At 36.5% G+C, this 10971-nt stretch overlaps 1 protein-coding gene across 2 annotated transcripts in view; it reads left to right on the top strand.

Annotated features, from left to right (window-relative positions):
* Positions 1-10971, top strand: part of DNAJC24 (DnaJ heat shock protein family (Hsp40) member C24) — a 56748-nt gene that overhangs the window by 32726 nt on the left and 13051 nt on the right. For both annotated transcript variants that reach the window (XM_040495550.1, XM_040495551.1), the window contains exon 3: positions 6115-6253. In XM_040495550.1, the coding sequence (XP_040351484.1) occupies positions 6115-6253 (139 nt within the window). The remainder of the gene's footprint in view (positions 1-6114; positions 6254-10971) is intronic.

The raw sequence follows: 10971 nt of genomic DNA, 5'->3' as shown, positions 1-10971 counted from the left end.
AGAACTGAGAGCAAACTGAGGGTTGATGGGGGGTGGGAGGGAGGAGAAGGTGGGTGATGGGTATTGAGGAGGGCACCTTTTGGGATGAGCACTGGGTGTTGTATGGAAACCAATTTGACAATAAATTTCATATATAAATAAAACAACAACAACAAACAACAACAACAAAAAATAAAATGTTCCATATTGGATAACCCATTGCCATAGCATCTCAGCTAGTTAGGATTAAGAGTCCATAATTAAAGCATTAGTTATCAGCTAGATAATTAGTTAGGATATAGATAACACATATTAATCTTGATAATATATTACATGATTTTCTGGATATCATATAGTCACCCAAGTGAGGTTATATTTTCATATCAAGACAGATTCACAATTGTTTGTTTGTGTTCACTTTTCTCATCTTCAGTTAGTGACGTGGAGATTTTTTTTTTTGAACGTTTATTTATTTTTGAGACAGAGAGAGACAGAATATGAATGGGGGAGGGACAGAGAGAGAGGGAGACACAGAATGGGAAGTAGGCTCCAGGCTCTGAGCCATCAGCCCAGAGCCCGACGCGGGGCTCGAACTCATGGACTGCGAGATCATGACCTGAGCTGAAGTCGGACGCTCAACGGACTGGGCCACCCAGGCGCCCCATTGACGTGGAGATTTAAAGAACATAGCTCTGGGACACATAGGTGGCTCAGTTGGTTAAGTGTCCAACTTCAGCTCAGGTCGTGATCTCATGGTTCATGATTTCGAGCCCCGTTTAGGGCTTTGTGCTGACAGCTCAGAGCCTAGAGCCTGCTTCAGACTCTGTCTCCCCTCTCTCTCTCTCTGCCCTTACCCCGCTCGAGAACATAGGTCTGTGTAACTGATAAATTTCCCCCAAAATGTGAGGCGGTTAAATAGATCATAAAGTTGTGAATTGTTAAGTCATGTGAGAATAGTAAAATAGCAGTTTGCTAATAAAACTTTGGAGACAGTTACCTGTGTACTGTTATAATAAAGAATCACAGAGTGGCACCTGGGTGGCTCAGTCAGTTAAGCATCCAACTTCGACTCAGGTGATGATCTCACAGTTTGTGAGTTCGAGCCCCATGTCGGGCTCTGTGCTCAGAGCCTAGAGCCTGCTTCTGATTCTGTGTCTCCCTTTCTCTTCCCCTCCCCAGCTTGTACTCCCTCTGTCTCTCAAAATAAATAAATATTAAAAAAATAAAAAAAATAATAATCACAGAGAGACTTTCATTCTCAGCATTTTTAATATTGTGACATATTTATGATATTTTAATTGTGAATGTTACTTTAGTCCTCTGCTCAGCAATACTTAACTTTTTAAAATGTTTTAAAGTTTTTAGAGGTTGGCATATAGTACATAAAAGTAGTAAAACTATATATTTTCATAAAGTAGTCTGTAATTTAAACTTTTCAACAATTTGTATTAGTCTTTGCATTAATTTTCTCTGTTTTTATTTTACTTTTCTTTGTATTAATATTGAAAGAAATTTCTCATTTTTTTTCTTTATGGCTTGGAAAGATTTTCTGAATTTCTTTAATAATTTTAGACATGTCTAGAGAGGTTTTTCTTTTTTTCTTTAAAGAAGTTTAAAAAAAATTTTCTAATGTTTATTTTTGAGAGAGAGAGAGAGCAAGCATGAATGGGAGAGGGGCAGAGAGAGAGGGAGACACAGAATCTGAAGCAGGCTCCAGGCTGTCAGTGCAAAGCCTGATGTGGGGTTCAAACCCACGATCCATGAGATCGTAACCTGAGCCAGACTGAGCCATCCAGGCGCCCCTAAAGATGTGTTTCTATTCAGAGAATGTCAACATACAGTGAAAAATGCACAGCTCTTAAGTGTTCAGTCGGTGATATTTGATACCATATAGCTACCATCCCAAGCAAGATACAGAATGTGTCTGTTCCTCCAGAAAATTGCCTGTGCCCCTTTGCAGTTAATTTCTAGCCCCAACTTCCCACCTGGAAACCAACTTTTAATTTCTATCACTATAGATTTAGTTTTGCCTAAATTTGAATTTCATGTCAATGTAATCATATAGTATGCACCCTGTTGTTCTTGCCCAACGTAATGTTTTAGATTTTCATCTATGTTATTGAGTATATCATAGTTTTTTTTTTCTTTTTGAATAATACTCCCTTATGTATTGAAATAGTACCAATTATTGATTCTCCTGTTGATAGACTTCATGGTTCCAGTTTTTGGCTAATATGCATAAGGCTGTGAGTATATTCTTTTATAAGTCTTTTTGTGGGCATATGTTATTATGTTTCATTTCTCTTAAGTAAATATCCAGAAGTGGAACTGCTTGACCACAGAATAGGTATATGTGTGTCTTTATGAGAAATTGTCAAATAGTTCCCTGCCAGCAACATGTGAAAGTGCTAATTATTCCATAACCTCACCAACACTTAGTGTTATCAGTCTTCTTTATTTTAGCCATTCTATTAGGTGTTTAGTAGTATCTCATAATTTTAATGTATATTTTCCTGATAACTAATGAAAAAATTTGAGCACAAGTTCATGTGCACTTTAGTCTGTTTATCTATCTTCTTTGAAAAGTGTCTAAGCTTTTTCTCCCTGATTTTTAAATAGTATGTCTTTTTATCATTTGTAGGATTTTTTTGTTGTTGTATATTCTAGAAGCAAGTCTTCTGTTAGATATATATTTAGTGAGCATTTTTTTAAACCAGTCTGTGGCATGTCTGTTTTATTTATTTACTTTTAAAAGTTATTATTTATTTATTTATTTTTGAGAGAGAGAGGGCGTGAGTGAGTGAGGGGCAGAGAAAGAGGGAAAGAGAGAGAATCCCATGAGGGGCAGAGAGAGAGGGAGAAAATCCCATGTAGGCTCTGCACTGTCAGCATGGAGCCTAAAGCAGGGCTTGAGCTCACCCGAAGCGGGGCTCGAGCTCACAAACCATGAGGTCATGACCTGAGCTGAATAGTCATCCAGGTGCCCCTGTTTGTTGTTGTTGTTGTTGTTTTATATATAGAGAGAGAGCAAGTCAAGGAGAGGGGGCAGAGAGAGAGAGAGAGAGAGAGAGAGAGAATGTTAAGCAGGCTCCATGGTCAGCATGGAGCCCAGGATCGGACTCAATTCCACGACCCTGATCATGACCTGAGCTGAAATTAAGAGCTGGATGCTCAGCCAACTGAGCTACCAAGGCACCCTTTCTTTTTTATTTTCTTTTTTCTATTTCCTTTTTTATTTCTTTTCTTTTTTTTTTTACTTTTGAGAGAGAGAGTATGCACAGGGGAGGGGCAGAGGGAGACAGAGGATCCGAAGCGGGCTCTGTGCTGACAGCAGAGCGCCTGACGTAGGGCTCAAACTCATTAACTGTGAGATCATGACCTGAGCCAAAGTCGAATGCTTAACCAACTGAGCCACCCAGGTGCACTCCCCCCACCATCTTTTTTTTTTACACATTTTTCTAACTTAAATTGTAGTTCAGCTTTGTCTACTTTCTTAATGGTGTCTTTGCTGAGCAGGAAGTTTTAAAATTTGATGAACTTCAATTTATCCATTTTGCATCATTATTGTTTTTTCTTTTTGTTTTCTGTCAAAGTACTCTTTCCCTACCCCAAGGGGTAAAAATATTCTTATGTATTTCCTTCTAGAGGCTTTATGGTTCTGTGTTTTACATTTATGTCTGTGATATCATTCATCTTGCTTTAATTCTTCTGTATGGAATGAGATAGAGATTGAAGTTAATTTTTTCCACATGGCATCCAGTTGTTTGAGTTTAATTTATTGACTGCCTTGGCACCTTTGCTGAAAATCAATTGAATACACACACACACACACACACACACACACACACACACACACACATATATATATTGAATATATCATACATATCAATTGAATATATATATTGAATATATATATATATATATTTAGCACCTTAAATGACATACTTATCTTCTTGCTAATAAGTACCATTTTTAAATTGTACTCTGTATCATGGAATAAAATTTACTGCATTCTCATACCACAAAGATTAGACCTAAAAGCCTCTGATGGTGACTTGCTAATTTATAATAGCAGTGAGGAAAAATACTGAGTTAGTAAGAAATTGAATTATGCTTTGACTATCATATCATAGACCTGATATAAGACTCAATAAAATTTAGTGGTAGCTTTTAGTTTTGGGTAGCCAGGAACTAATTCTTGATTTTGTAGGGCTTTCTTGGTAAGGCTTCTTGCACAAATCTTCACACAGTGGTAGAGGAATAGGTCAGCTAGAGAACTTTTAATTGTAACAAACGTTGTTTTGGGTTTTGGATATTACTTAAATAGCCTAACTGTAGGGATTGCCTAAACCTCAGTATGGGAATGACTTTTATGAACATTATTTGGTAAATCATGGCCATAAAAAGATAAAACAGTAAAGCTTTAGTTTTCCTTTCTTTAGTCATTAATGAACTTAAACATTTAAATGTTGATAACTGTTAGATTTGGTATAGGAAGAGAAATAGTTTGCCAGTGGGAAAATGGAAGCCTCATTCTCTGTTTGCCCTATAATCTTTCTCTCAGCGTGCATGATGTTTTTCTGTGTAACCAGATATCACAATAGCTTTTGCTCTGCTAGTGAGGATCATCAGCAGTATGAAAAAGTTCAGCATGAAAACAAATTCACTGTCAAAACCACTAGTCTACATTATGATTAAAATACTTAGTGAATTCTGGATTGAGGATTGAAGTCACTTTACTTCATTTTACTTGCCACAATTCATTGAGTGACTTTGGCCTTAGCAACTTGGGTAATACATGACATTGTACCTATAAATTTTTTGTGTTTCACTGTCTCTAGTCAGTGAAAGAATTTTAGTGACTGTGCCATTATTAATTGACAAGTATGTCAAACTAACCGTATTAATGTCATGAAATGTAAATCTGGTGACTTGCCTGTTTTATTATAAACATTTTGAAGAAAAAGAATAAGTATCAAAGGGGAAAAACTAGTCTACTAGTTCAAAGGTAATTACTAAGGTAACTTTTAAAATTAAAATATGTTTTGTAATGTATTTGATAAAGCATTCAGAGTAATTGCTGGTGGAAAATTCTGGTTGAAAACTATCAAGTGGTTCTTTGTTTACTTGAGAATGAAAAAAATTACATATTTGAGTATCTGCTACTGTTATCCCCACATTATTTAAGTGACCTGTCTCTACATCTAGATAACCTTTCCTCACTTATTTGTTGAAAGGCTACTGAACTGCAAATGACATATTGATTCTTTCAGAACTGATAGATAAAGAGAAGGGAGAACCACGAAGAATGTAGGGAAAAAGAGGAGATAATGTAAGTATCCAGTAAGCCAAATTTATATTCGCATTTGAGAATTGATGAATTGGCATAAAACTTTCTTTTTTGACCAAATACTTTAAAGAAATTACTGCATATTGAAACCTTTTTAAACATTTCTTAGATTTAGAAAACACACGTGAGAAAGATTTACTAATGAATTCATTTACATTCAAATGTTTTGGTGAGTTCTTTAAAGTTGTTTCTTACCAATCTGCCCTAGAATAACCGTTTTTCAATAAAAGTTTATGTTTGGAGATTTATAACTTTAAAATCTTTAGGGCTGAGCTGGAAGATGCAAGATATTTATTTTCAACTATGATTGTATAATCATAAGATTTCATAAGAAAAAGCTAGTAGTTCATTTGCAGTGATCTCCATGGCCAAGCACATTGTATAAGGAAAGCTTCAGACTCTGCATAGTTTGTGCCGTCAGGTCCTGCTTATCTGCACGTACCTATTTCTGTTTGTGTTAGTCATCCTCTCTAGGTAAACTGTCCATGAGACCAGTGATTCCATCAGCAAATTATCCAGAAAATGCTGTCTTTGCATGTTGTGACAGATCATGTCACTGGTGAATTTATAGCTACTCCAGTGGTCTAATTAACCTGGCAGTTGTCTCCTGTGCCCAACACTGTTGTCTCGTTGCCTTGGCATCTTAGTTTTCATCTTCCCATTACCTTGTTTCTTAACTGAAACTTAGATTTACAAGTTTGTTTTGTTTTGTTTTTGTTTTTTTCTTTTTACCTACTCATGTCACCCTCTTTACTCATCACCCCCCTCTTATTTTTGATTGGCAGTATCATCCAGATAAACAAAGTGCAGATGTGCCAACAGGAACAGTGGAGGAATGTATACAGAAGTTCATCGAAATTGATCAGGCATGGAAAATTCTAGGGAATGAAGAGACAAAAAAAGAGTATGACCTGCAGCGGCAGGGTAGGTATTTGTGCTGAGGGGCCACAGCACACTGACGCCCTGAGGCATAATCCACGGCCATTCCTGGGGAGCCATCTGCAGCATTTGGCGGAGTTATTGCCTTCTTTACTCCTACCCCACCATCACGATTTTCAATTAAGTCCTACTCTTAGTAGTGGTGAATCACGATTTTCAATTATGTCCTACTCTTAGTAGTGATGACTGTGTATCCATTGAGAAATTAACAAGACTACTACGGGATGTGGCTTCTTATGAAGCCACGAAAGCTACTTCCCTAACTAATGAAAAGTGCTTCATTATACATTTCTAATTAATAGGTTTTCTATGTTTAATAACTTCTTTTTATTATATTTAATTCTGTACTGATTACAGTTTTAACTGTAGTACTTTTAACAATGTATACTGTATAAATGACAGCCTAAAGAAAGGTACTATATGGGATAACATCATAAAGCACTCTGCTGTCTTTGAGTTTGTTTTAGGCTAGTTTCATGATTGTCTCCTGGATAAACTATTCTTTATAAGATTGCTATAAATGGCATTTTAGGAATGCACACTTCCTAAGCAGTTGTAAGTCATTTCTTTTATGCATTTTAGAAAATAGCTTCCTAAAACAGTGACAAGCTCTTGTGAGAAAGAAAGGGAGAAATGTAGGTCAGGTTTGTCACACATAGACTGCGGTTACACGAAGTGATAGGCTGTCTTTCTGCACTGGCCTTGGGATAGGAGCCCCTCAGTCTTCTATTTGAACCTTCAATATGCACCGTGCATGCTAATGGGAGGAGTCAATAATCAGTTACAGCCTGTGGGGAAAACACTCAATTGCACTCTGCAATAGCGCACCAGGTTCAGCATTGACTCATATGTGTTGATAAAAGCTGAGTCTCTGTAGTTGCTTATTGAATGCCCCCCACCCCCCACCATACCCTACACTGGCACATCATCAATCCTAACAAAATGATTTTAAGGCTTCTACTACTAAAGTTATGAAGATTTGATTTGAGAAACTAGGCTTACTTCTCTAAAGCACAGCATTATAGGATGAAGCCAATGATATATATGGAATATCCATATTTATTTTCAGAGGGAGTTGTACTGATAAAATTAAGTATTACTCCCAGGCAGTGTTTGATACCTTTGTGTGTAAAGACTTCACGAGCTATTAGTTTATATCTTGGCGTGTTTAATAGTGACTTTCATCATACTCTTCAGCTCTAAGGCCCTTCTGCTTCAGTTCTAAGGCCCTTTTGAGCTTACTTTTTAAAAATATTAAGAAACTGATGAGTATAATTTGCAGTGAATTTGGACTTATTTTTAATATGGCTTGAATATTGGGTCTTCTATTTGGTGCATATACAAGCATCTTTCAAATGCTGTATTTCTTTTGTAAATGTGTTTTACCTCTGGCAGAAGAATGTAGAGGTGGTTCCATTTGAGGGTGAATTCTATTTATAGGTTTTTTGTTTTGTTTTGTTTTTTTAATTTTTTTTTTCTTTTTTCAACGTTTATTTTATTTTTGGGACAGAGAGAGACAGAGCATGAACGGGGGAGGGGCAGAGAGAGAGGGAGACACAGAATCGGAAACAGGCTCCAGGCTCCGAGCCATCAGCCCAGAGCCGACGCGGGGCTCGAACTCACGGACGGCGAGATCGTGACCTGGCTGAAGTCGGACGCTTAACCGACTGCGCCACCCAGGTGCCCCTATTTATAGGTTTTTAACCTTGGTTCACGTGAAAGAATTTCTGTGAAAAGTACCAAAACATACACATGATTGTGTTGTGTGTGAGCAGTTACGTCTGTGCTTTTGCACATCTTTACCAGTCTTTCCTTTGTAAGTGTATTTGCTTCAAATAGGGATAATCCACGCAACTGTATTTTGAGAGGTGTAGAGTATGAGCTGTCTCCGTTGCTCTGCATTTTCCCACTCCGCGGCCTTTTACTGTTAAGAACCTGTCAGTAAAACTGAGTGGGAGCCCGCTGGCTAAAGAGAAAAAAGGCAGGGAGAGATCAGGGATAAAAAATGAATCTCTCTTGGTGAGGAATAGGGTGTCAGTAGACCCAAATAGAGAGAAATAGGAAACAGGGTTAAAAGTGAGCAATGGAATTACATGAAGGAAAGTTTTAAAAAATGTAAGAACAAATAATCAACATCTTCACGCCTTTCTCATTGCCTTTGAGAAGTCCTTGGAAATGTGGATTTCTTTTGAGCTTTGAATCCTTGGTTTTAAGGTTTTTTTAAGGGAAGGTAACGGCAGCCTATTGCATCACAGGGGACTATCAAAGGTCACTGATAGCCACAACATTTAGACAAAACAAATACAGGGAGAGTTGGGCCTGATTCATGATATGGATAAATAGGCCCACCTTCTGCTTGGAATTTATATAATATCCAGTTTGCTTTGCAGGTTTTTTCAAGCACATCCTAGGAGTACAGTAGAGGTACAACTTTTTATGACATTTTAATATGTCAAATCTAAGTGCTAAGTATTTCCTTCATTACCAGTGGCTCCAAATAGTATAATGCTTTATTTCAGTTTTAAATTGACATTGGATTGCTGTTTAGATAAGTAGAAATCTCTTATCCAAATATAACTTGCTGTTTTTAAGCCTTTCATATGAGAGCTATTTTTAAGAATTTTGTAATAAAACAAGTTTCATATTGTCATTTCTCTTGAATGCTGGCATTAATTTTTGCTTCTTGACCCATCTTCAGTAATTGGCTCCTCAAAAGAAGGAAATGAACTTGAACTTCTAACAGTGAGGATTTAGATTCGATAGAAGGAAAACCTTTGAGAGTGATAATTTGTTAAAGACCAGGATAGGTTACCAAGAGAGAGAGAATTTGTTATAACCAGGTCAAAGCACTCTTTTTTTCTGGGTCACCCCCTGGGGACATGGAAATAGCTTTGCTACACAGAACTCTTTTTTGTATGTGTTGATAGTTCATTATAGAACTTTCTTTTCATAGGGTGTGCTTTAAATATATTTGTTTCCTACCTTCCATGAACTTGGAGTATAAAATAAATTTGAGGTCTGTAATACTTGGGAAGGAGGTAGGAGATATTTTATTGGCTGATGTGGAATGCTTTCTCATATTTCACAGCTCAAAGTTGGTGCTCTGGTGTAAGGAGAGCCTCATCAATATTGCCCATAACCATTTATTTCTGTAAAAGATCATTTACAGGGGCCCTTGGTGTCTGTATTTCTTTGCTTCACAAAAGATATTATCAGATGAGTTCTAATAAAAAAAAAGTCTAGCTATGTAAAGTACATACATTTTTTTCTTCCTCATTTCCACTATCTATTCTTATTTGATAGTTCTAGGGCAATGTTGGCCAGGCTGAAGAAAAGCAAATCTAAAAAAGGATGAATAATATTCAGTTCCCAGATATTTAACATTTTGAAAGCAGTGTTAACTAGTGAATTTAATCAATTAGTTCCAGTTGGCAATTTACCTTATTGTTTCTAAGAATGCTTCCAAAGACTTGCTTCCCATGTTTCCTTGAAAGGCATGTAGTTATTCAAGATTAGGCTTCAGACAACCATATGAGCACTTTGGAAAATCTTTTCAGGATCTGTAAAATGTTTATATGGATAATATCTTCGAATAGATTTTGGTGCCTTTATAAATCTTATGGGGAGTTTTCTGATATATTAAACACATTAAAAAACACATCAGAAGTATATCATGGGAAAATAATAGGAATTGTGATTCAGTTGCTTTGTAATGTGACAGTCACACAGATCTCTAATGTCTCAGTGGCTGTACAGAGTGACATGGCTAATGAGGTAGGTTGACTTCTTTGTGACCTGAAGTGGAACAAACCTTCAAAATGGTTTCAGTCAAATTAATAAAAATAAACCTCCAAATGAAGTCAGTCAAATTAAATGTTTAAAAAAAAAAAAAGTTCATTGTGTTTGGGATCCTTCCTTGGTGGTATATTATTTTATATTAAGATGTATCTTGGTGTTCTGTTAGTAAATTATTTTGGTAAGGTGGAGTCTTCATGTTATACAATTGGCCAAGTACCTGGATACCCAAAATAGCCTGGCTCAGAAGGAGATTAGGCCAGACATTGTAAAGTCAGTGTGTCTTTACTCAAAGCTAATCAGCTACTCTCCCCTAGCTAGATACAAAAGGTCACTTCTGGTGTTGTATTTTACAATTTACCTTGTCCCTTGTATTAGAATAAATATTTGAGAATGGAAGATTAGGAAATAAATTCTGAGCCGAATATGGAAAATATCTAAACACCACCAACATTTATGTATCAACTTGTAATTTCTTAGTAAGAGCCCCAAATAAGGACCTTCCTGAAAGCAAGTTAATGCTAAAGACTGATTAACTCCATAAGAGTGGAAATAACGCTTTTAAATGTAGATAATATGAATCTGAGTTACGAATAATGACTTAAGGCCAGGAGATATTTGTGTAGATTATGTGCTAAAACTGACCCTTACAAAATACTTGTATTAGTCAAGCTAGAATTTCCATCTGTGGTCATTATCAGTATTTCCATTTGATTTTAGGAATTTGAAAATTGGCTGTAAAAATGTGCTTCAGGTAAAATTTGAACATAAGCATCAGGGGGCATGTTTTGTTTTGTTTTGTTTTGTTTTGTTTTGTTTTGTTTTGTTTTGTTTGGGTGACTGTTTCTGGGAAAAGTATGTGAAATGATGCAGAAAATCCATCTGGACAGTTAGGGACTGGCACTTTC

Source organism: Herpailurus yagouaroundi, unplaced genomic scaffold (assembly GCF_014898765.1).
Source record: "Herpailurus yagouaroundi ecotype Mexico unplaced genomic scaffold, PumYag 187, whole genome shotgun sequence".
NCBI classification, from domain to species: Eukaryota; Metazoa; Chordata; class Mammalia; order Carnivora; family Felidae; genus Herpailurus; species Herpailurus yagouaroundi.
Note: the sequence above shows the minus strand (reverse complement) of the source record. Positions and strands in the feature narration are given on the sequence as shown.